This window comes from Pristiophorus japonicus, chromosome 1 (genome assembly GCF_044704955.1).
Source record: "Pristiophorus japonicus isolate sPriJap1 chromosome 1, sPriJap1.hap1, whole genome shotgun sequence".
Lineage (NCBI taxonomy): Eukaryota > Metazoa > Chordata > Chondrichthyes > Pristiophoridae > Pristiophorus > Pristiophorus japonicus.
The window spans coordinates 537,578,616-537,604,662 of NC_091977.1; the positions used below are offsets into that span (position 1 = coordinate 537,578,616).

At 49.1% G+C, this 26,047-nt stretch overlaps 1 protein-coding gene across 2 annotated transcripts in view; it reads left to right on the forward strand.

Annotated features, from left to right (window-relative positions):
- The window catches only part of LOC139260824 (carbohydrate sulfotransferase 9-like), a 164,066-nt gene that overhangs the window by 47,880 nt on the left and 90,139 nt on the right, over nucleotides 1-26,047 (forward strand). For both annotated transcript variants that reach the window (XM_070877038.1, XM_070877037.1), the window contains one exon: nucleotides 10,940-11,147. In XM_070877038.1, coding sequence (XP_070733139.1) covers nucleotides 10,985-11,147 — 163 coding nt within the window. In that variant the 5' untranslated portion in view covers nucleotides 10,940-10,984. The remainder of the gene's footprint in view (nucleotides 1-10,939; nucleotides 11,148-26,047) is intronic.

The following is a 26,047-nucleotide window of genomic DNA, read 5'->3' on the forward strand; positions in this document are numbered from 1 at the left end:
GGAAATAATTTTATTATAAAGAAATGCAAAAAAAGTTTTAAAATGCATGTTATTTTCCCATTAGCAATAGGAAATGGGTTTAAGTCCCACTCCAGCAACTCGTAACATAAACAATCCCAGTGCAGTGCTGAGGGAGTGCAGCACTGTCGGAGGTGCCGTCTTTCAGATGAGATGAGATGTTAAACCAAGGCCCAGTCTGCTCTCTCAGGTGGATATAAAAGATCCCATGGCACTACTTCGAAGAAGAGCAGGGGAGTTCTTCCCGGTGTTCCGGGGCCAATATTTATCCCTCAACCAACATTGCTAAAAACAGATTATCACATTGCAGTTGTGGGAGCTTGCTGTGCGCGAAATGGTTGCTGCGTTTCCTGCATTATAACCGTGACTACCCTTCAAAAGTACCTCATTGGCTGTGAAGTGTTTTGGGAAGTCTGGTGGTCATGAAAGGCGCTGGATAAATACATTATCTAGTGACTCCCGCTGTAAAATGTGGCCGTCACGACTCAGTGGTTTCAACGCGTTCGTTTGACCCTTGATGTTTGATCTTATCTGACTCTTGTCTGTATATATCTGTAAACATAGAAACATAGAAAATAGGTGCAGGAGTAGGCCATTCAGCCCTTCGAGCCTGCACCACTATTCAATAAGATCATGGCTGATCCTTCACCTCAGTACCCCTTTCCTGCTTTCTCTCCACACCCCTTGATCCCTTTAGCCGTAAGGGCCATATCTAACTCCCTCTTGAATATATCCAATGATTATGTGCAAACGACTGAGTTCTCCACAGCGAAGGCTCTGTCAGTACGGTGCCCTGGTTTGCTCTGTCGTCCAGTATCTATTTGCGCAGTATGAGTGACCTGGGGCAGGGGAGATGGAGACGACAGCCATGACCACATATATATTGGACACTGCACCAAAAAAAGAAATATGTCTCCAACCTGCCCTAACAAAAGAACATAAGAAATAGGAGCAGGAGTAGGCCATACGGCCCCTCGAGCCTGCCCCGCCATTTAAACTGTCTATCTCGGTCTTAAATTTATTCATTGTGCCAGCTTCCACAGCTCTCTGAGGCAGCAAATTCCACAGATTTACAATCCTCAGAAGAAATTCCTTCTCATCTCAGTTTTAAATGGGCGGCTCCTTATTCTAACATCATGCTCCCTAGTTCTAGTCTCCCCTATCAGTGGAAACATCTTCTCTGCATCCACCTTGTCAAACCCCCTCATTATCTTATACATTTCATAGAAACATAGAAATTTACAGCGCAGGAGGAGGCCATTCCGGCCCATCGTGTCCGCGCCGGCCGACAAAGAGCCGCACGGCCCTCGGTCAGCAGCCCTGGAGGTTACATATGAACCTATGGACAATGAACAATGACGGAAAGGTAAAGAGCACCCGGCCCAACCAGTCCGCCCCACACAACTGCGACACCCCTTACACTGAAACATTCTACACTCCACCCCAACCGGAGCCATGGGATCTCCTGGGAGAGGCAAAAACCAGATAAAAACCCAGGCCAATTTAGGGAGAAAAAAATCTGGGAAAATTCCTCTCCGACCCATCCAGGCGATCGAAACTAGCCCAGGAGATCACCCTGGCCGTATTCGATTCCCTGCAGTACTTACCATCGTATCTGCGCCGTCCAACAAAAGGTCATCCAGTCTAATCCCAATTACCAGCTCTCGGTCCGTAACCCTGCAGGTTACTGCACTTTAAGTGCCCATCCAACCATCTCTTAAAAATGGTGAGGGTTTCTACATCCACCACTCTTCCAGGCAGCGAGTTCCAGATCCCCACAACCCTCTGCATAAAGAAGCCCCCCCCCCCCTCAAATCCCCTCTACCAACCATCTTAAAACTATAGCCCCTCATAATAGACCCCTCCACCAATGGCAATAGACCCTTACTATAAGATCGATAAGGTTCGATAAGATCACCTCTCATTCTCCTGAATTCCAGTGAGTCGAGGCCCAACCTCCTCAACCTTTCCTCATAAGTCAACCCCCTCATCTCCGGAATCAACCCAGTGAACCTTCTCTCAACTGCCTCCAAAGCAAGTATATCCTTTTTTTTAAATATGGAAAACGTGCTACCCAGACAGAGAATCTGCATCTTGGTGCATGTGTGTCCTTTGTATTATAAGTTCTATCGGGAGGTTTGATAGGGGTGTTTAAAATCATGAAGGGTAGAGTAAATAAAGAGAAACTGGGGACGAAATTCAGGGTCCCAAAGAGACCTATTAATGCTCGTTTGGGGCAGCCATTCTGAAAAAACGAATGGCCGCCGCTTTGGGGGTCAATGGGCCGACCCGATCGAAATTCAGGTCGGGGATTTTTTGGCCTGGACCCCATCCCGCCCGAGTAGTTGCACCGCCAATGTTGAGCAATAAAAAAATACTTACCAGCCATTTTCAATTGAATTCCTCGATCCCCTGCCGTGCCATGCCCCCAACAGGTTTCTCTGCCGGTGCACCATCCCCGCACTGAGTGTGGCCGCCCTTAATCATCATCATAGACAGTCCCTCGGAGTCGAGGAAGACTTGCTCCCACTCTAAAAGTGAGTTCTCAGGTGACTGAACAGTCCAATACAGGAATTACAGTCTCTGTCACAGGTGGGACAGACAGTGGTTGAGGGAAAGGGAGGGTGGGGAGTCTGGTTTGCCGCACGCTCCTTCCGCTGCCTGCGCTTGCTTTCTGCATGCTCTCGGCGACGAGACTCGAGGTGCTCAGCGCCCTCCCGGATGCACTTCCTCCACTTAGAGCGGTCTTTGTCCAGGGACTCCCAGGTGTCGGTGGGGATGTTGCATTTTATCAGGGAGGCTTTGAGGGTGTCCTTGAAACATTTCCTCTGCCCACCTGGGGCTTGCTTGCCATGAAGGAGTTCCGAGTAGAGCGCTTGCTTTGGGAGTCTTGTGTGTCAGGCATGCGGACAATGTGGCCCGCCGAACGGAGCTGATCGAGTGTGGTCAGTCCTTCGATGCTGGAGATGTTGGCCTGATCGCGAACGCTAACGTTGGTGTGTATATCCTCCAAGGGGATTTGCAGGATCTTGCGGAGACAGCGTTGGTGATATTTCTCCAGTGATTTGAGGCGTCTACTGTACATGGTCCATGTCTCTGAGCCATACAGGAGGGCGGGTATCACTACAGCCCTGTAGACCATGAGCTTGGTGGCAGATTTGGGAGCCTGATCTTCGAACACTCTTTTCCTCAGGCGGCCGAAGGCTGCACTGGCGCACTGGAGGCGGTGTTGAATCTCGTCGTCATTGTCTGCCCTTGTTGATAAGAGGCTCCTAAGGTATGGAAAGTCCTGAGGTCAGCTGACCATTTGGCCAACAGAGTGGTTGGGTGGCAAAAAAACCTAGTGCCTGGCCACGGAGATGGAAAGTTAGTGGCCACACCTGGAATACTGCGTGCAATTTTGTTTTCCATATTTATGAAAGGATATACTTGCTTTGGAGGCAGTTCAGAGAAGGTTCACTAGGTTGATTCCGGAGATGAGAGGTTGACTTATGAGGAAAAGTTGAGTAGGTTGGGCCTCTACTCATTGGAATTCAGAAGAATAAGAGGTGATCTTATTGAAACGTATAAGATTATGAGGGGGCTTGACCAGGTGGATGCAGAGAGGATGTTTCCACTGATGGGGGAGACTAGAACGAGGGGGCATAATCTTAGAATAAGGGGCCGCCCATTTAAAACTGAGATGAGGAGAAATTTCTTCTCTCAGAGGGTTGTAAATCTGTGGAATTCGCTGCCTCAGAGAGCTGTGGAAGCCGGGACATTGAATAAATTTAAGACCGAGATAGACAGTTTCTTTACCGATAAGGGAATAAGGGGATATGGAGAGCGGGCAGGGAAGTGGACCTGAGTCCATGATCGGATCAGCCATGATGGTATTAAATGTCAGAGCAGGCTCAAGGGGCCGTATGGCCTACTCCTGCTCCTATTTCTTATGTTCTTATGACAGGCCACCCTGCATTCCTCTCCTGCCCCTCCTGGCAGTCTATATGAGAGGGGCACGGTTGAAGTGTGCCAAAGAGCTATCCAACTGGGGGAGGCAGCAAAGTAGGGCACCAATAAAGAATGAAAATAAAGGAACAGAATTAATTCACTGTCGACTAGCTACCTTTTCTGTTTCAAACACAGAGGGAGGGGTCTGGATAAAGTGGATAGGAAGGACCTATTTCCCTTAGCAGAGGGGTCAATAACCAGGGGGCATAGATTTAAAGTAATTGGTAGGAGGTTTAGAGGGGATTTACGGGGAAATTTCTTCACCAGAGGGTGGTGGGGATCTGGAACTCACTGCCCTGAAAGGGTGGTAGAGGCCTTGTCACATTTAAAAAGTACTTGGATGTGCACCTGAAGTGCCAGGTGCCTGTAGGGCTACAGACCAAGAGCTGTAAATTGGGATTAGGCTGGGTAGCTCTTTGTCGGTCGGCGCGGACACGATGGGCCAAAATGGCCTCCTTCCGTGCTGTAAATTTCTATGATTCTTGCAGGCCATTGGGCCCAACAGGTCCGTGCCGGTGTTTATGCTCCACACGAGCCTCCTCCCACCCGAGCTTATCTCACCCTGACCCTCTTGTGTTTATCTAGCCTCCCCTTAAATATATCGATACTATTCACCTCAACCACTCCCTGTGGCAGCGAGTTCCACATTCTCACCGCTCTCTGGGTAAGGAATACTTTCCTGAATTCCCGATTGGATTTATTAATTTGAACCTGTAAACAGAGCACATTGGTATACCAGTATCGAAAGAACATAAGAACATAAGAACATAAGAATTAGGAACAGGAGTAGGCCATCTAGCACCTCGAGCCTGCTCCGCCATTCAACAAGATCATGGCTGATCTGGCCGTGGACTCAGCTCCACTTACCCGCCCGCTCCCCATAACCCTTAATTCCCTTATTGGTTAAAAATCTATCTGTGATTTGAATACATTCAATGAGCTAGCCTCAACTGCTTCCTTGGGCAGAGAATTCCACAGATTCACAACTCTCTGGGAGAAGAAATTCCTTCTCAACTCGGTTTTAAATTGGCTCCCCCATATTTTGAGGCTGTGCCCCCTAGTTCTAGTCTCCACGAACAGTGGAAACAACCTCGCTGCCTCTATCTTGTCTATCCCTTTCATTATTTTAAATGTTTCTATAAGATCACCCCTCACCCTTCTGAACTCCAACGAGTAAAGACCCAGTCTACTCAATCTATCATCATAAGGTAACCCCCTCATCTCCAGAATCAGCCTCGTGAATCGTCTCTGTACCCCCTCCAAAGCTAGTATATCCTTCCTTAAATAAGGTGACCAAAACTGCACATAGTACTCCAGGTGCGGCCTCACCAATACCCTGTACAGTTGCAGAAGGACCTCTCTGCTTTTGTACTCCATCCCTCTCGCAATGAAGGCCAACATTCCATTTGCCTTCCTGATTACCTGCTGCACCTGCAAACTAACTTTTTGGGATTCATGGACAAGGACCCCCAGGTCCCTCTGCATCGCAGCATGTTGTAATTTCTCCCCATTCAAATAATATTCCCTTTTACTGTTTTTTTTTTCCAAGGTGGATGACCTCATATTTTCCGACATTGTATTCCATCTGCCAAACCTTAGCCCATTCGCTTAACCTATCTAAATCTCTTTGCAGCCTCTCTGTGTCCTCTACACAACCCGCTTTCCCATTAATCTTTGTGTCATTTGCAAATTTTGTTACACTACACTCTGTCCCCTCTTCCAGGTCATCTACGTATATTGTAAACAGTTGTGGTCCCAGCACCGATCCCTGTGGCACACCACTAACCACCGATTTCCAACCTGAAAAGGACCCATTTATCCCGACTCTCTGCTTTCTGTTAGTTAGCTAATTCTCTATTCATGCTAATACATTTCCTCTGACTCCGCGTACCTTTATCTTCTGCAGTAACCTTTTGTGTGGCACCTTATCGAATGCCTTTTGGAAATCCAAATACACCACATCCATCGGTACACCTCTATCCACCATGCTCGTTATATCCTCAAAGAATTCCAGTAAATTAGTTAAGCATGATTTCCCCTTCATGAATCCATGTTGCATCTTCTTGATTGCACTATTCCTATCTAGATGTCCCGCTATTTCTTCCTTAATGATAGTTTCAAGCATTTTCCCCACTACAGATGTTAAACTAACCGGCCTATAGTTACCTGCCTTTTGTCTGCCCCCTTTTTTAAACAGAGGCGTTACATTAGCTGCTTTCCAATCCGCTGGTACCTTCCCAGAGTCCAGAGAATTTTGGTAGATTATAACGAATGCATCTGCTATAACTTCCGCCATCTCTTTTAATACCCTGGGATGCATTTCATCAGGACCAGGGGACTTGTCTACCTTGAGTCCCATTAGCTTGTCCAGCACTACCCGCCTAGTGATAGTGATTGTTTCAAGGTCCTCCCTTCCCACATTCCAGTGACCAGCAATTTTTGGCATGGTTTTTGTGTCTTCCACTGTGAAGATCGAAGCAAAATAATTGTTTAAGGTCTCAGCCATTTCCGCATTTCCCTTTATTAAATCCCCCTGTTCATCTTCTAAGGGACCAGCATTTACTTTAGTCACTCTTTTCCGTTTTATATATCGGTAAAAGCTTTTACTATCTGTTTTTATGTTTTGTGCAAGTTTACTTTTGTAAGGAAAGGAGTTGGCTTTAATCCAAAAGTTTAAAGGGACTAAAGTACAAGTTCCTGCCTCGCCAATGATAGGGTCATATCTAATCGCGCCCAGCCTGTGATATATGATGGTATCACTTATCATTTTATTTCTGACACATGGGGTTGTATAACCATCCACATTTTCTGTTCTGTCTGTGATGCACTTATGAATGACTCCACGAGGCAATGTGTTGTTCTCAAACTGTAGTGACCTTGGTCCTTTATTCATAACTCCAGAGTGAGGCACAAGCATGGTGGGCAGCCTTTTATACTGGGCCCTGCACACCTATGCAGATGACCCTCAGGTCTCCCACCGCAGTGCCCTCTGGTGGAAAGTGATAGAGGTCTTTAAAATTGTGAAGGAGTACGATAAGTGTTCGCACGTCCAAGTTGAGATGGTGTGTAACTTGGAGGGGAACTTGCAGGATGGTCGTGTTCCCATGTGCCTGCTGCCCTTGTCCTTCTAGGCGGAGAAATACCACCAACGATTCCTCCGCAAGATCCTGCAAATCCGCTCGGAGGACAGACGCACCAACGTCAGCATTCTCGATCAGGCCAACATCCCCAGCATCGAAGCACTGACCACACTCGGCCAGCTCTGTTGGGCGGGCCACATTGTCCGCATGCCCGACACAAGACTCCCAAAGCAAGCGCTCTACTTGGGCAAGCGTGCCCCAAGTGGGCAGAGGAAACATTTCATGGACACCCTCAAAGCCTCCTTCAAAAAATGCAACATCCTCACCGACACCTGGGGTCTCTGGCCAAAGACCGCCCTAAGTGGAGGAGGTGCATCCGGGAGGGCACTGAGCACCTCGAGTCTTGTCGCCGAGAGTGTTATGTCTGTGATGCACTTATGAATGACTCCACGAGGCAATGTGTTTTCCTCAAACTGTAGTGACCTTGGTCCTTTATTCGTAACTCTAGAGTGAGGCACAAGCATGGTGGGGAGCCTTTTATACTGAGCCCTGCACACCTTTGCAGGTGACTCTCAGGTCTCCCACCACAGTGCCCTCTGGTGGACAGCCTCTGCCACAGGGGAAGGAAACCCCGGTCTCCACCAGTTGCACCCTCTAGTGGTGCCAGCATAGTATATACACAGTGTAAACCTTATTGATAGTGCATCAGGTAACAAGTCTCCATCTTATGAAACTATACAGTGATTACACAGAGAGCATATCTATAGTCTGCATATATAATATTTTCCACCTTGACGTTTGTCCAGCTTCTAGACACCATTAAAACACTGGAATGTGCCATTGTTCGACTAGTCAAAACCCCAACTTGTTAAACTCAGCAACAACAATTTTGCATTTATATAGCGCTGTTAGCGTAGTGAAACATCCCAAGGCGCTTCACAGGAGCGATTATCAGACAATATTTGACACCGAGCCACATAAGGAGATATTAGGACAGGCGACCAAAAGATTGGTTGAAGAGGTAGGTTTTAAGGAGCATCTTAAAGGAGGAGAGAGAGGCAGAGCGGTTTAGGGAGGGAATTTCAGAGCTCGGGGCCCAGGCAGCAAAAGAAACGATGGGAGGCTGGAAAATCTATATACATTATGTTAAACCTCGGTGACATTTGCTTAAATTGAGAATCGTTAGACTGAATAATAAGGTCACAGATAGGCAGGGATCACAAAACTGGCTTGGCCAAAGAGCTAGGTTTCAAGGAGCCTCTTAAAAGAGGAAAGAGAGGTAGAGAGGCGTAGAGGTTTAGGGAGGGAGTTCCAGAGCTAGGGGCCCAGGCAGCTGAAGGCACGGCCAGCGATGGTTGGCCGGTGGAAATCGGGGGATGTGTAAAGAGGCCAGAATTGGAGGAACGCAGAGTTCTCGGAGGAGGTTACTGGGAAACAAAAGAACACTGTCGCCTAGTTTATTTGAGTTTCCTCTTTGTTGCAAAGTGCTCAACTCCGAGGGAGTTACAGTTCTCTTCGGTGAGGATGGATGAATTCTGACCGTGTGGCCAATGGTTTGCTCGGCCGCGGGCTGCTGTGGGAGATGGGTGAGCTGGTGAGGTAACGCGGAGTGGGGGGAGCGGAGGGTAGCGTAGGGGAGGCACCAGGTGCACTTGAAGTGCTGTAACCTGCAGAGCTACGGACCAAGAGCTGCAAAGTGAGATTAGGCTGGGTAGCTCTTGGTCGGCCGGTGCGGACACGGTGGGCCGAATGGCCTCCTTCTGTGCTGTAAATGTTTATGGAGCTCAGTGCAATGCGTTGACAGCCAACTGAGCACAGCGCTGCCCAAGGCGACCGGCGATATCGAGCTCTGAGCCCTTTGACGTGTAACTGGATCAATTCTCCAATGATTGAAATGGAAAATAACTTAGAATGAGAACCTTTCGGCCCTGGGCTCACAGGTAACCGTATAGCTGCCGACAGCTTTGAAATAAAGAATTCCCACCAATCGTGTACAGTGTTTCAGTTTCCAATAATAGATTTTTGCAACAATCACAAAATCTAATTGGGAATGAAATTAAATTTAACCATTAAGCGCGCACATTCTTCATTCCAATTGCTGCTGCAAATGGCGTAGCCGATACTTGTCTTTGATAAGCAGAAAAACTGGTTGCTTTGCGTCTGGCAGAATATAAAGTGATTTTTATTTTCTCTAGACTTTGGGTGGGGAGCAAGCGAGACACCATCTCCCCGGAGAGTCTGTGACTGGACCCCTCCCGGAGACACAGTGACTGAGCTTCCCCGCCCCTCCCCACCAGCACTGTCTCCTCAGAGACCTTCAGACCACCCCCCCACCCCGAGAGACATAGTGACCGAGACCCCCCCCTTCCCAGCACCGTCTCCCGGGAGAGTCTGTGACTGGACCCCCCCCACCTCCACCCGAGACACAGTGACTGAGCTCCCCTCCACCCAGCACCATCTCTCCAGAGATTCTTGGACTGAGACTCCCCCCCCCCCCCGCCCCGCCCCGACCCCCCCCCCCGCAGCACCCTCTCCCTGGAGACCCTCAGACCGAGACCACCCCCGCAGCACCCTCTCCCTGGAGACCGTCAGACCGAGACCACCCTCCAGCACCGTCTCCCCTGAGACCCTCAGACTGAGCCCCCCCCCCCCCCCCCCCACAGCACTTTCTCCCCGGAGAGCCTCAGACCCCCCTCCCCCCACCCCCCAGCATCGTCTCCCCAGAGACCCTCAGACCCCACCCCCAGCACCGTCTCTTCGGAGACTCTCGGACTGAGAGTCGCCCCCCTCCTCCGTGCCACCTCCCCTCCCCCCAGAACCGTCTCCCCGGAGACCCCCAGCACCTTCTCCGATCACTTTGAACACTCCCATCAATAGAAAGACTTGTGCCTACTGTGCCTTTCATGAACTCGCGACCTCCCAAACTCACTGTTGTAATGTGGGAAACGCGGCAGCCAATTCGTGCACAGCAAGCTCCCACACACAGCACTGTGATGATGACCGGATGTTGCTTGAGAAAGAAAAAGTGACTCTCGGGAAGTTCCAAAGCGTTTTACAGCCAGTGAAGTACGTTTGAAGTGTAGTCACCGTAGGAAAGTTGTAATCGAGGGAGACGGGGCCTCGGCTTAATGGTTCATCTGAAAGACGGCACCTCCGACAATGCGGCTCTCTCAGTACTGGGACTGGGCACCCTCTTGGCCAGAACTCCCCTGCTCTTCATCAAAATAGTGCGGAGGGACCTCCAACAAATTACATGTCGGTGTTCAAGTCCAGAGACATGGGCACAAAAATCTCGGCTGACATTCCTAGTGCAGTGCTGATGGGAGTGCGGAAAACCAGTCCCACGCATCCTTTCCCTCAACGACTATCTGTCCCACCTGTGACGGGGACTGTGGCTCTCGTATTGGACTGTTCAGCCACCTAAGGACTCATTTTTAGAGTGGAAGCAAGCCTTCCTCGATTCCGAGGGACTGCCAATGATGATGAATGCTGAGGGAGTGCTGCACTGTCTGAGGTGCCGCGTTTTGGATGAGACGTTAAACCGAGGCCCCATCTGCTCTCTCAGCTGGACTTTGGTCAAAGTCCCACGGCGTGATTTTGAAGACCACATCACCAAGACACATGATCTGGTCATTATCCCCTTGCTGTCTCCGGGAGCAAATTGTCTACATTACAACAGTGACTACACTTCAAAAGTACTTCATTGGATGCAAAGCGCTTTTGAGGCAACCTGAGGTCGTGAAAGGTGCTTTATAAATGCGATATCTTTCTACCTGTTCTTTCTAAAGCTTCTTTCCTTGCGATGGCAACTTGTTTTCGGTTAATAACCCCAGATGTTTCCATTTTGTCAGAGCCCCCGAGAGAGAGAGACACACACATGAGCGATTGAAGATGAGATGCTAGGATGCCTGAAGACTATGCCGAGAGGGAGATGTTACTATAAAGAGTCGGCTAAAGACATGAAACTGAGGCACATCTTCTTCTCCATCTTGTCATTTGGAGTGGCCGGCCTGCTGCTCTTTATATATCTCCATGCCTGGATTGAGGAGCAACCGACAGGTGAGTCCATTGTGCTTTGAACATAAGAACATAAGAAATAGGAGCAGGAGTAGGCCATAAGGCCCCTCGAGCCTGCTCCCCATTCAATACGATCTTGGCTGATCCGATCATGGACTCAGGTCCACTTCCCCGCCCGCTCCCCATAACCCCTTATCCCCTTATCGTTTAAGAAACTGTCTATTTCTGTCTTAAAATGTATTTAATGTCCCGGCTTCCACAGCTCTCTGAGGCAGCGAATCGCACAGATTCACAACCCTCTGAGAGAAGAAATTTCTCCTCATCTCAGTTTTAAATGGGCGGCCCCTTATTCTAAAATCATGCCCCCTAGTTCTAGTCTCCCCCATCTCTGCATCCACCTTGTCAAGCCCCCTCATAATCTTATATGTTTCCATAAGATCACCTCTCATTCTTCTGAATTCCAATGAGTAGAGGCCCAACCTACTCAATCTTTCCTCATAAGTCAAGCCCCTCATCCCCGGGATCAACCTAGTGAACCTTCTCTGAACTGCCTCCAAAGCAAGTATATCCTTTCGTAAATATGGAAACCAAAACTGCACGCAGTATTCCAGGTGTGGCCTCACCAATACCCTGTATAACTGTAGCAAGACTTCCCTGCTTTTATACTCCATCTCCTTTGCAATAAAGGCCAAGATTCCATTGGCCTTCCTGATCACTTGCTGTACCTGCATACTAACCTTTTGTGTTTCACGCACAAGTATCCCCAGGTCCCGCTGTACTGCGGCACTTTGCAATCTTTCTCCATTTAAATAATAACTTGCTCTTTGATTTTTTTTCTGCCAAAGTACATGACCTCACACTTTCCAACATTATACTCCATCTGCCAATTTTTTGCCCACTCACTCAGCCTCCTGTCTATGTCCTTTTGCAGCCTCTTTATGTCCTCCTCACACATTGCCCTTCCTCCCATCTTTGAATCGTCAGCAAACTTGGCTACGTTGCACTCAGTCCCCTCTTCCAAGTTGTTAATAAAGATTGTAAATATTGGGGTCCCAGCACTGATCCCTGTGGTACTCCACATGTCTTCTTGCGTTTCTACGGCAACAGTTGCAACCTAACCTTGGTGAATCGTAGCAACAGAAGGAGGCCATTGAGCCTCTCGGGCCTGTTCCGTCATCCAATCAGATTCATGGGGTGCAGTAGCATAGTGGTTATAAGAACATAAAGAAATAGGAGCAGGAGTCGGCCATTTGGCCCCTCGAGCCTGCTCCGCCATTTAATAAGAGCACGGCTGATCTGTTATCCTGACTCGCGATCAGCCAACTTAACATAGACCAGGTATTGTACCTCTGATCTTCTTAGTCTGTGTGGTCCACCAACTCAGCCATCAGAGGAAGCTCCTTATTTCACTTTTAACCCATGAAAATATTCTGACCTTCTTTCACTCACAAACATCATTGCAGTTTGCCCCCATTTACTGGTGCCCCTCCCCTAGCCCCCCATTTACTGGAGCACTTAGCTAATCAGGTGTGGTCAGTGCTTCAATGCTGGGGATGTTGGCCAGGTTGAGGACGCTAATGTTGGTGCGTCTGTCCTCCCAGGGGATTTGCAGGCTCTTGCGGAGGCATCGTTGGTGGTATTTCTCCAGCGACTTGAGGTGTCTACTGTACATGGTCCATGTCTCTGAGCCATACAGGAGGGCGGGTATTACTGCAGCCGTGTAGACAATGAGCTTGGTGGTAGGTTTGAGGGCCTGGTCTTTGAACACTCTTTTCCTCAGGTGGCCAAAGGCTTCCCTGATAAAATACGGCATCCCCACCGACACCTGGGAGTCCCTGGCCCAAGACCGCCCTAAGTAGAGGAAGTGCATCCGGGAGGGCGTTGAGCACCTCGAGTCTCGTCGCCGAGAGCATGCAGAAAGCAAGTGCAGGCAGCGGAAGGAGCATGCGGAAAACCTATCCAACCCTCCCTTACCCTCAACGACTGCCTGTCCCACATGTGGCAGGGACTGTGGCTCTCGCATTGGACTGTTCAGCCACTTAAGGAATCATGGTAAGAGTGGAAGCAAGTCTTCCTCGATTCCAAGGGACTGCCTATGATGATGATCTTGACATGTGCAGTGCATACCTAAACCCAGTACAGCAAGTGATCAGGAAGGCCAATGGAATCTTGGCCTTTATTGCAAAGGGGATGGAGTATAAAAGCAGGGAAGTCTTGCTACAGCTATACAGGGTAAGGCCACACCTGGAATACTGCGTGCAGTTTTGGTTTCCATATTTATGAAAGGATACTTGCTTTGGAGGCTGTTCAGAGAAAGTTTACTAGGATGATTCCGGAGATGAGGGGGTTGACTTATGAGGAAAGGTTGAGTAGGTTGGGCCTCTACTCATTGGAATTCAGAAGAATGAGAGGTGATCTTATCGAAACGTATAAGATTATGAAGGGGCTCAACAAGGTAGATGCAGAGAGGATGTTTCCACTGATGGGGGAGACTAGAACTAGGGGCCATAATCTTAGAATAAGGGGCCGCCCATTTAAAACTGAGATGAGGAGGAATTTCTTCTCTCAGAGGGTTGTAAATCTGTGGAATTCGCTGCCTCAGAGAGCTGTGGAAGCTGGGACATTGAATAAATTTAAGACAGAGATAGACAGTTTCTTAACCGATAAGGGAACAAGGGGTTATGGGGAGTGAGCAGGGAAGTGGAGCTGAGTCCATGATCAGATCAGCCATGATCGTATTAAATGGCGGGGCAGGCTCGAGGGGCCATAAGGCCCAATCCTGCTCCTATTCCTTTTGTACTTGCTGGGCCCCGATGGGCATGTGTGCACCTCGTAAGCACCCCAAAGGGGCCCCAAATTCAGCCCCGCTGGTTTTTATGTGATCATCTCCAGCAGTTCAATAAATATAATCTCACACTGTGAGCCACAGAGTCACCTCTCCCAATCTCCCGAGGCAGAAGTGGAAATTGCTGCCTCAGAACTCTATTATGGCTCTATTTATAGTTTATGAGCTCGGAGCTCGGCACTGTTGCTCACTGGTGATTATTTTTATTGAAGGAGCCGTTGGTTTGAGGATTAGTGGAGAGCTATTGCTTCTCGCCTTTCCCAGTTGCTCAGTGCAATTTCCAATCTCCAATGCTGTTTGAAGAGGTTCAGTGTTCAAAAAAGGAGGGATGATCGCATAGGCTGGGGTTGTTTTCCTTGGAACCGAGGGGAGATTTAATTGTGGTGTACAAAATTATGAGGGGCCTGGATAGAGTGGATAGGAAGGACCTGTTTCCCTTAGCAGAGGGGTCAACAACCAGGGGATGTAGATTTAAAGTAGTTGGTAAGAAGTTTAGAGGGGAGATGAGGAACCATTTCTTCACACAAAGGGTGGTGGGGTCTGGAACTCACTGCCTGAAAGGGTGGTAGAGGCAGAAACCCTCACCACATTTTAAAAAAGTACTTGGATGTGCACCTGAAGTGCCGTAACCTACAGGGCTACGGACCTAGAGCTGGAAAGTGGGATAAGGCTGGGTAGCTCTTGGTCGGATGGCGGGGACACGATGGGCCGAATGGCGTAATATTTCTATGATTCTGATTCTAAAATAATTGCCTTTATATAAATTTAAGGCAGAAATAGACGGTTTCTTAATCGATAAGCGGATAAGGGGTTATGGGGAGCGGGTGGGATAGTGGAGCTGAGTCCATGATTGGATCAGCCATGATCGTATTGAATGGCGGAGCAGGCTCGAGGGGCCGTATGGCCTACTCCTGCTCCTATTTCTTATATTCTTCTAATCGCTATTCAGCACCTCAGGAGGTTCAAAATCACTTTGCAGCCAATGAAGTACTGTTTAAAAAAAAAAAAAAATTGCAGTCACTGTTGTAATGTAGGGAAACGCAGCAGCCAATTTATACACAGCAAGCTCCCACAGGCATCAATGCGATAATGAGCAGATCATCTGTAAATAAAGACAGAAACTGTTGAAGATACTCAGCAATTCAGGCAGCGTCTGTGGAGAGAGAAAAACGGAGTTAAACCTTTCAGGTCGATCTTCATAGGCAGTCCCTCGGAATCGAGGACGACTTGCTTCCACTCCTGAAGTGAGTTCTCAGGTGGCTGAACAGTCCAATACGGGAATTACAGTCTCTGTCACAGGTGGGACAGACTGTGGTTGAAGGAAAGGGTGCGTGGGGAGTCTGGTTTGCCGCACGCTCCTTCCGCTGCCTGCGCTTGCTTTCTGCATGCTCTCGGCGACAAGACTCGAGGTGCTCAGCGCCCTCCCGGATGCACTTCCCCCACTTAGGGCGGTCTTTGGCCAGGGACTCCCAGGTATCGGTGGAGATGTTGCACTTTATCAGGGAGGCTTTGAGGGTGTCCTTGTAATGTTTCCTCTGCCCATCTTGGGCTCGCTTGCCATGAAGGAGTTCCGAGTAGAGCGCTTGCTTTGGGAGTCTTGTGTCTGGCATGTGAACAATGTGGCCCGCCCAACGGAGCTGGTCGAGTGTGGTCAGTGCTTCGATGCTGGGGATGTTGATCTCGTCGAGAACACTGACGTTGGTGTGTCTGTCCTCCCAGGGGATTTGCAGGATCTTGCAGAGACAGCGTTGGTGGTATTTCTCCAGCGATTTGAGGTATCTACTGTATACGGACCACATCTCTAAGCCTTACAGGAGGGCGGGTATCACTACAGCCCTGTAGACCATGAGCATGGTGGCAGATTTGAGTGCCTGATCTCACACTTTGAGTCGATGACCTTTTGTCAGAACCAGATAATCTGCGTTTTTTGCAAACATTGTGCAGGACACCGGGGATAACTCTCCTGCTCTTCTTTGAAAGAGTGACCATGGGATCTTTTACATCCACCCGAGAGAGCAGACGGGGCCTCGGTTTAACAGCACCTCCGACAGTTCGGCGCTCCCTCAGTACTGCCCCTCCGACAGTGCGGCGCTCCCTCAGTACTGCCCTTCCGACAGTGCGGTGCTCCCTCAGTACTGCCCCTCCGACAGTGCGGCGCTCCCTCAGTACTGTCCCTCCGACAGTGCGGCGCTCCCTCAGCATTGCACTGGGAGTGTCGGCCTAGATTTTTGTGCTCAAGTCCCTGGAGTGGGACTTGAACTCACAACTTTCCAACTCAGGTGAGGGTTCTACCCACTGAGCCACAGCTGGTGGCCTGGACAGTGCCATGAATTTTACCAGCAATAATTCATTTCTACAAACTACATCACAATCGTAGAATCATAGAATAAAAACAGAAAGTGCTGGAAATCTCAGCGGGTCAAGCAGCATCTGTGGAGAGAGAAACAGAGTTAACGTTTCGGGTCAACGACCCTTCGTCAGAACTGGAGAGTGTTTGGAAAGATCAGATTCTTAACCAGCCCTGAAAGGGGGAGGGGAAGGAAAGAACAAAAGGGAAGGTCTGTGATAGGGTGGAAGATAAGAGAGATTAGAGAGACAAAAGGGATGATGGCCCAAATTCAAATGGTAATGGCAGGAGTTAGAAAAACATTAGTTGAGATAGGGTGTGAATGGTGGGATAATGACCAACTGCCATTAGAGACACGGAGAGAAAAAGAAAGAACAAAACAGGCTCGGAGTGGGGGCGGAGCGGGGCTGGGGGGGCGGGGGAAGGGAGCCAAAGATTGGCAGCAGCTACACTCTGAAATTGTTGAACTCGATGTTGAGTCCAGAAGGCTGTAAATTGGCTAAACGAAAGATGAGGTGCTGTTCCTCGAGCTTGCGTTGAGCTTTGTTGGAACAGTGCAGGAGACCGAGGACGGAGTGAGAATGCAGTGGAGAATTAAAGTGACAGGCGACTGGAAGCTCAGGGTCATAGAATCATAGAACGCTTACAGCACAGGAGGCGGCCATTCGGCCCGTCGAGCCCATGCCGGCTCTCTGCAAGAGCACTTCAGCCAGTCCCACTCACCCTGCTCTTCCCCCATAGCCCTGTATAAAAAATGTCCTTCCTTTTGAAAGCTACGATTGAGTCTGCCTCCACCACCCTCTCAGGCCGTGCATTCCAGATCCTAACCACTCGCTGCATAAAAAAGTTTTTCCTCATGTCGCCTTTGGTTCTTTTGCCAATCACCTTTAAATCTGTGTCCCCTGGTTCTCCACCCTTCCGCCAATGGGAACAGTTTCTCTCGATCTACTCTGTCCAGACCCCTCATGATTTTGAACACCTCTATCACATCTCCTCTCTACATCTCTATTGATGAAGCCCAGGATCCGGTAAGCCTTTTTAACAGCTTTCTCAACCTGCCCTGCCATCTTTAACGATTTGTGCACACATACCCCCAAGTCTCTCTGTTCTTGCACCCCCTTCAGAGTCATTCTCCCACAAAGTACTTCAATACAATATATTTGAGAAACACACGGTGGTAGAGAAATCAAACTATTTGTTCATAACTCCTACTATTCTGTAGGGTGTTTGTTTTTCACTCTACTCTTATTCCTAGACCTCAGAACTTATAGTGGGACAACTTATAGTGCCACAACATTTAGGCTTAACCCAGTGTCAGTTTTATTGCGCACAAAAACCGACTAAACTACAGGACTAGACTTCTGAGAGAAATCAACTGAAGACATACAATCACCATTCTTGGCTGTAGTTATTGTAGGTTCGTGGTCATTGGTTCCGTGATCAGTTCGTTCTTCTATCCATTCTCTGCAGTGCTGTTCCTTTCGTGTCCTTCTGTCTCTCTCTTTGTCCTTTTTCGTCTGCTTCTTCTCTTCCTTTCCTTCTGTTTCTGCGTCCGTATATTTATATCCATAGTGTGAATAAGTTTCCCGCTGATTAATGCGTCTGGATCGCTGTGCTGATTTGTTTAACAGGTTGTGGTGATGATTTTGAATGGCTACTAATTTGCACACGGAGTAGACAGTGCAAAAGATAACTCCTTATCCTTAATGCCTTTTTATCCAAAAATGTGCATTTCGCAGGGTCCTTTGTAGTCCTGGTTTCTTGCAGACTTGTAGTCTCTGGGGTGAACTGTTTTACCCCCTGGGGCCAATCAACTCCCGGGCTCTTCTGATAGATAGTATCGATCTCTTTGTCTGTAGGCATAACCAAGTTTAGTCCATGATGACAAAGATTGCTTTTAATGGGCGATGAGCCACCTTTTCCCCTCCCAGGTAGTCCAAATGTTTTTACTTTAAAACAGTTTGTTTGTGGCCTTTTCCTGTGCCTTGTTCCAAGAAAAATAGGTGTACACTTACACTTCCTCTCTCCATCTCTCCCTTCCTGTAGACAGATGATTGACTGTAGCAGTCAGATTCTGCTGTGCCGCACATGACGACTACGAGAAACATCATGGTTTTTTTTTCCTCTCCCCTTAAACTGCAGTTTCTACATCCACAACAATTCTCTTCTCTTTACACTGTCCTGGCCTACACAAAACAAACAACACCTTGCTAATACTAGGTTAATGATTGATTGCAATGGTAACAACAACTTATATTTATATAGCGCCTTTAACGTAGTGAAACATCCCAAGGCGCTTCACAGGAGCGATTTATGAGACAAAATATTTGACACTGAGCCGCATAGCTTAGTCAAAGAATTCGGTTTTACGGAGCGTCTTGAAGGAGGAAAGAGAGACGCAGAGATTTAGGGAGGGAGTTCCAGAGCTTGGGGCCCAGGCAGCTGAAGGCACGGCCACCGATGGTGGAGCGATTATGATCAGGGATGCTGAAGAGGGCAGAATTTAAAGAGCGCAGACATCTTAAGTGGGGGTGGGGGTGGGTGGGGTTACGAGGGGGGTGGGTTATGAGGCTGGAGGAGATTACAGAAATAGTGAGGGGCGAGGCCATGGGGGGATTTTGAAATTAGCATTGAAATTTTGAAATCGAGGCGTTGCTTAACCGGAAGACAGAAATAGACAGTTTCTTAAGCGATAAGGGGTTATGGGGAACGGGCAGGGAAGTGGAGCTGAGTCCATGATCAGATCAGCCATGATCGCATTGAATGGCGGAGAAGGCTCGAGGGGCCGTATGGCCTACTCCTGTTCCTATTTCTTATGTTCTTATGTTCGTATGGAAGCCAATGTAGGTCAGCGAGCACAGAGGGTGCTGTGTGAGAATTAGGACAAGCTCTGAGTAGGATTGATCAGGGATCATTGTCCTTTGAGGAGAGATTGAGCAAATTGGACATACATTCTCTGGAGTTTAGAAGAATGAGAGGTGATCTCACTGAAACAGACTAGATTCTGAGAGGACACTGACAGGGTAGATGCTGAGAGGATGTTTTTCCCCTGGCTGGAGAGTCTAGAACCAGGGGTCACAGTCTCAGGATAAGAGGTCAGCCATTTAAGACAGAGATGAGGAGGAATTTCTTCTCTCGGAGGGTGGTGAATTCTCTGCCCCAGAGGGCTGTGGAGGCTCAGTCATTGAGTATATTCAAGGCTGAGTTCGATGGATTTTTGGGCACGAAGGGAATCAAGGACTATGGAGATTGTGCGGGAAATTGGAGTTGAGATCGAATTTCAGCCATGATCTCATTGAATGGTGGAGCAGGCTCGGGGGGCTGTTGTGGCCTATTTCTGCTCATATTTCTAATGTTCTTGTAAAACCTGGCAGAGTTTAGACCGTGTGTCAATCTTTCACAGCAGCTTGTGCTTACCTCATGCAATGAAGCTTTTACTGCCTGACAAATGGGGTGTGTTATTGAAGCCTACGAGCTCTAGATTTTTTTGTCTTTGAAAAGTACACCGACTAAACCTTTGACTGGCAGTATGTTTTATATAGTTTTAAGAAAATTCAAAAGGGGCTGTGTCCTTGTGCGAGCAGTTCTGTGAGCACTGCTTCGTGTTATTGAAAAATTCCTGGCGGTTTCCAGTAGCAACATGTTTAGTGACGTTGCGCACTTGCAAGCAAAATAAAACATTGTGGGATTAAGTTGACATTCTTAGACGATAGTATGTCAGACAGGTCTGGTAAGCATGTATTATAAAGAATGAGGAGATGTTTTCAGTCAACCCGACGTGTTACAAAGCAGCGATTTTTTTTGGTGTCGTCTCCGTTCTCCCTCATATGCTGATTTAGCTTCCCCTTAAATACATCTATCTTGTTCACCTCAACCGCTCCCTGTGGGTTTTTTTTCCCATTTGTTCCTGGGATGTTGGCGTCGCTGACAAGGCCAGCATTTATTGCCCATCCCTAATTGCCCCTTGAGAAGGAGGTGGTGAGCTGCCTTCTTGAACCGCTGCAGTCCGTGAGGTGAAGGTGCTCCCACAGTGCTGTTAGGGAGGGAGTTCCAGGATTGTGACCCAGCGACGATGAAGGAACGGCCGATATATTTCCAAGTCAGGATGGTGCATGACTTGGTGGGGAACTTGCGGGGCGATGGTGTTCCCCTTGCTGCCTGCTGCCCTTGTCCTTTGAGGTGGTCAGGGTCGTGGGTTTGGGTGGTGCTGCCGAAGAAGCCTTGGCGAGTTGCTGCAGTGCATCTTGTAGATGGTGCACACTGCAGCCACGGTGCGCCGGTGGTGAGGGGAGTGAATGTTGAAGGTGGTGGATGGGGTGCCAATCAAGCGGGCTGCTTTGTCCTGGATGGTGTCGAGCTTCTTAACTGTTGTTAAAACTGCACTCATCCAGGCAAGTGGAGAGTATTCCATCACACTCCTGACTTTTGTACCTTGTAGATGTGGAAAGGCTTTGGGGAGTCAGGAGGTGAGACACTCGCTGCAGAATACCCAGCCTCTGACCCGCTCTTGTTGCCACAGTGTTTATGTGGCTGGTCCAGTTAAGTTTCTGGTCAATGGTGACCCCCAGGATGTTGATGGTGGGGGATTCGGCGATGGTAATGTCGTAGAATGCCAAGGGGCAGTGGATAGACTCTCGCTTGTTGGAGATGGTCATTGCCTGGCACTTGTGTGACGTGAAGGTTACTTGCCACTTATCAGCCCAAGCCTGAATGTTGTCCAGGTCTTGCTGCATGTGGGCATGGACTGCTCCATTATCTGAGGAGTTGTGAATGGCACTGAACACTGTGCAATCATCAGCGAACGTCCCCACTTCTGATCTTATGATGAAGGGAAGGTCATTGATGAAGCAGCTGAAGATGGTTGGGCCTAGAACACTGCCCTGAGGAACTCCTGCAGCGATGTCCTGGGGCTGTGATGATTGACCTCAAACCACCACAACCATCTTCCTTTGTGCTGGGTATGACTCCAGCCAGTGGAGAGTTTTCCCCCTGATTCCCATTGACTTCAGTTTTACTCGGGCTCCTTGATGCCACACTTGGTCAAATGCTGTCTTGATGTCAAGGGCAGTCACTCTCAGCTCACCTCTGGAATTCAGCTCTCTTGTCCATGTTTGGACCAAGGCTGTAATGAGGTCTGGAGCGGAGTGGTTCTGGCGGAACCCAAACTGAGCATCGGTGAGCAGGTTATTGGTGAGTAAGTGCCGCTTGATAGCACTGTTGACGACACCTTCCATCACTTTGCTGGGGATTGAGTAGACTGATGGGGCGGTAATTAGCCGGATTGGATTTGTCCTGCTTTTTGTGGACAGGACATACCTGGGCAGTTTTCCACATTGTTGGGTAGATGCCAGTGCTGTAGCTGTACTGGAACAGCTTGGTTAGAGGCACGGCTAGTTCTGGAGCACAAGTCTTCAGCACGACAGCCGGGATGTTGCCGGGGCCCATAGCCTTTGCTGTATCCAGTGCACTCAGCCGTTTCTTGATATCACGTGGAGTGAATCGAATTGGCTGAAGACTGGCTTCTGTGATGGTGGGGACCTCCACTTGGCTCTTCTGGCTGAAGGTGAATGCAAACGGTTCAACCTTGTCTATTGCCCTTGCCTGCTGGGCTCCGCCATCATTGAGGATGGGGATATTCATGAAGCCTCCTCCTCCCGTTAGTTGTTTAATTGTCCACCACCATTCATGACTGGATGTGGCAGGACTGCAGAGCTTTGATCTGATCCGTTGATTGTGGGATCACTTCGCTCTGTTTATAGTATGCTGCTTACGCTATTTAACATGCATGTAGTCGTGTGTTGCAGCTTCCCCAGGTTGACACCTCATGTTTAGGTACGCCTGGTGCTGCTCCTGGCATGCTCTTCTACACTCCTCATTGAACCAGGGTTGGTCCCCTGGCTTGACGGTAATGGTAGAGTGAGGGATGTGCCGGGCCATGAGGTTACAGATTGTGGTGGAATACAATTCTGCTGCTGCTGATGGCCCACAGCGCCTCGTGGATGCCCAGTTTTGAGCTGCTGGATCTGTTCTGAATCTATCCCATTTAGCACGGTGGTCGTGCCACACAACACGATGGAGAGTGTCCTCAGAGTGAAGACGGGATTGCATCTCCACAAGGACTATGCGATGGTCGCTACTACCAATGCTGTCATGGATAGATGCACCTGCGACAGGTAGATCAGTGAGGACGAGGTCAAATAGGTTTTTCCGTCATGGTGGTTCTCTCACCACCTGCCGCAGGCCCAGTCTGGCAGCTATGTCCTTCAGGACTTGGCCAGCTCGGTCAGTAGTGGTGCTACCTAGCCACTCTTGAGCCTCTATTCATGAACCCAGGATCCCATAAGCTTTTTTTATCCGCTTTCTCAACCTACTCTGCCACCTTCAACAAATTGTGGAAATATACCCCCAGGTCACTCTGTTCATGCACCCCCTTTAGATTGTACCCTTTAGTTTATAGTTCCTCTCCTCTTTCTTTCTACCAAAATGTGTCACTTCGCACTTTTCTGCGTTAAATTTCATCTGCCACGTGTCCGCCCATTCCCCAGCCTGTCTGTGTCCTCCTGAAATCTATCACTATCCTCCTCACTGTTCACTATACTTCTACGTTTTGTCATCGGTTAAATTTTGAAATTGTGCCCTGTACACCCAAGTCTAAGTCATTAATATATTTCAAGAAAAGTAGTGATCCTGTATACCTTCCTCCAGTCCGAAAAACAACCGCTCACCACTACTCTCTGTTTCCTGTCACTGAGCCAATTCCGTATCCATGCTGCCACTGTCCCGGTTATTCCATGGGCTTCAACTTTGCCGGCAAGCCTGTTATGTGGCATTTTGTCAAACATCTTTTGGAAATCCATGCATACCACGTCAACCGCATTACCTTCATCAACCCTCTCTGTTTACGCATCAAAAAACTCAATCGAGTTGGTTAGACACGAACAAAAGCAGAACATGCTGGAACTCTCGGCAGGTCAGGCAGCATGTGTGGCGAGAAACAGAGTTAACCTTTTGGGTCTGTGACCCTTCGTCAGAACTGGAAAAGTTTGAGATGTAACAGATTCTTAAGGAAGTGCAGGGGGCAGTGAAAGGAGGACAGGGGAGGAAAGAACAAAAGGGAAGGTCTGTGATAGGGTGGAAGGCAGGAGAGATTAGAGAGACAAAAAGGATGATGGGCAATAATGAGATGGCAATGGGACAAGTTAGGAAACACAAGTTGAGTTTAGATGGGGTGTGAATGGCAGAACCATCACTAGCTGCCATAGGAAAGGGAAAACATGTTAAACACGATTTGCCTTTAATGAATCCGTGCTGGCTTTCCTTAATTAATGCACACGTGTCCAAATGACTATTAATTTTGTCCTGGATTACCGTTTCTAAAAGCTTCCCCACTACCGAGGTTAAACTGACTGGCCTGCAGTTGCTGGGTTTATCCTTACAACCTTTTTTGAACGAGGGTGTAACGTTTGCAGTTCTCCAGTCCTCTGGCACCAGCCCCATGTCTAAGGAGGATTGGAAGATAAGGGCCAGAACCACCGCGATTTCCACCTTTACTTCCCTCAGCATCCTAGGATGCATCCCATCTGGTCCTGGTGACTTATCTACTTTAAGTAGAGCCAGCCTTTCGAGTACCTCCTCCTTATCAATTTTTCTCCCAACCAGTATCTCAACTACTACTTCTTTCACTATGACGCAATTATTAAAAAAATCGTTCCATGGCCTTGCCCCTCCCTATCTCTGTAACCTCCTCCAACCCTACACCCCTCCCTATCTCTGTAACCTCCTCCAACCCTACACCCTTCCCTATCTCTGTAACCTCCTCCAACCCTACACCCCTCCCTATCTCTGTAACCTCCTCCAGCCCCACACCCCTCCCTATCTCTGTAACCTCCTCCAACCCTACACCCCTCCCTATCTCTGTAACCTCCTCCAGCCCTATACCCCTCCCTATCTCTGTAACCTCCTCCAGCCCCTACACCCCTCCCTATTTCTGTAACCTCCTCCAGCCCCTACACCCCTCCCTATCTCTGTAACCCCCTCCAGCCCCTACACCCCTCCCTATCTCTGTAACCCCCTCCAGCCCCTACACTCCTCCCTATCTCTGTAACCTCCTCCAGCCCCTATACCCCTCCCTATCTCTGTAACCCCCTCCAGTCCCTACACCCCTCCCTATCTCTGTAACCCCCTCCAGCCCTACACCCCTCCCTATTTCTGTAACCTCCTCCAGCCCCTACACCCCTCCCTATCTCTGTAACCCCCTCCAGCCCCTACACCCCTCCCTATCTCTGTAACCCCCTCCAGCCCCTACACTCCTCCCTATCTCTGTAACCTCCTCCAGCCCCTATACCCCTCCCTATCTCTGTAACCCCCTCCAGCCCCACACCTCTCCCTATCTCTGTAACCTCCTCCAGCCCCTATACCCCTCCCTATCTCTGTAACCTCCTCCAGCCCCTACACTCCTCCCTATCTCTGTAACCTCCTCCAGCCCCTATACCCCTCCCTATCTCTGTAACCCCCTCCAGCCCTACACCCCTCCCTATTTCTGTAACCTCCTCCAGCCCCTACACCCCTCCCTATCTCTGTAACCCCCTCCAGCCCCTACACCCCTCCCTATCTCTGTAACCCCCTCCAGCCCCTACACTCCTCCCTATCTCTGTAACCTCCTCCAGCCCCTATACCCCTCCCTATCTCTGTAACCCCCTCCAGCCCCACACCTCTCCCTATCTCTGTAACCTCCTCCAGCCGCCCCCTCCCCCCCTCCCCCCCCCCCCTCCCGAGATCTCTGCGCTCCTCCAATTCTGGCTTCTTGAGCATCTCCGATTTTAATCACTCCACCATTGCCGGCCGTGCCTCCAGCTGCCTGGGCCCTGAGCTCTGGAAATCCCTCCCTAAACCTCCTCGCTTCTCCTCCTTTAAGGCGCTCCTTAATACTTATCTTTTTGATCAAGTTTTTGGTCACCTGTCCTAATATCATCTTACGTGGCTCGGTGTCACATTTTGTTTTATTACGCTCCTGTGAAGCGCCTAGGGACGCTTTAGTACATTAAAGGCCGCTATATAAATGCAGGTTGTTGTGACCTGCTGACTGCCCTCCCTCCTCTGAGAAAGAGATGTGGTCCATGGGAATACAAACAACCCGGAATGTCGAGTTTGATGCTGGCTACTGATGGGTACAATCCTCTCTCGCTCACACACGTACCACACACACGTACCACACACACGTACCACACACACGTACCACAATCTTCTCGCGCGCACACACACACACACACTCTCTCACACACTCACTCTCACACACACTCTCTCTCTCTTTCCCTCTCTCTCTCGCTTTCTCACACACACTCTCACACACTCACTCTCACACACACTCTCAAACTCTCTCTCTCTCTCTCTCTCTCACACACACTCTCTCTCTCCCTCTCTCTCGCTTTTTCACACACACTCTCACACTCTCTCTCACACACACTCTCAAACTCTCTCTCTCTCTCACACACACACTCTCTCTCTCCCTCTCTCTCGCTTTCTCACACACACTCTCACACTCTCTCTCTCTCACACACACTCTCAAACTCTCTCTCTCTCTCTCTCTCACACACACACACTCTCTCTCTCCCTCTCTCTCGCTTTCTCACACACTCTCTCACACACACTCTCTCTCTCACACACACTCAAACTCTCTCTCTCTCTCACACACACTCTCAAACTCTCTCTCTCCCTCTCTCTCACTCTCACACACACTCTCTCTCTCTCTCT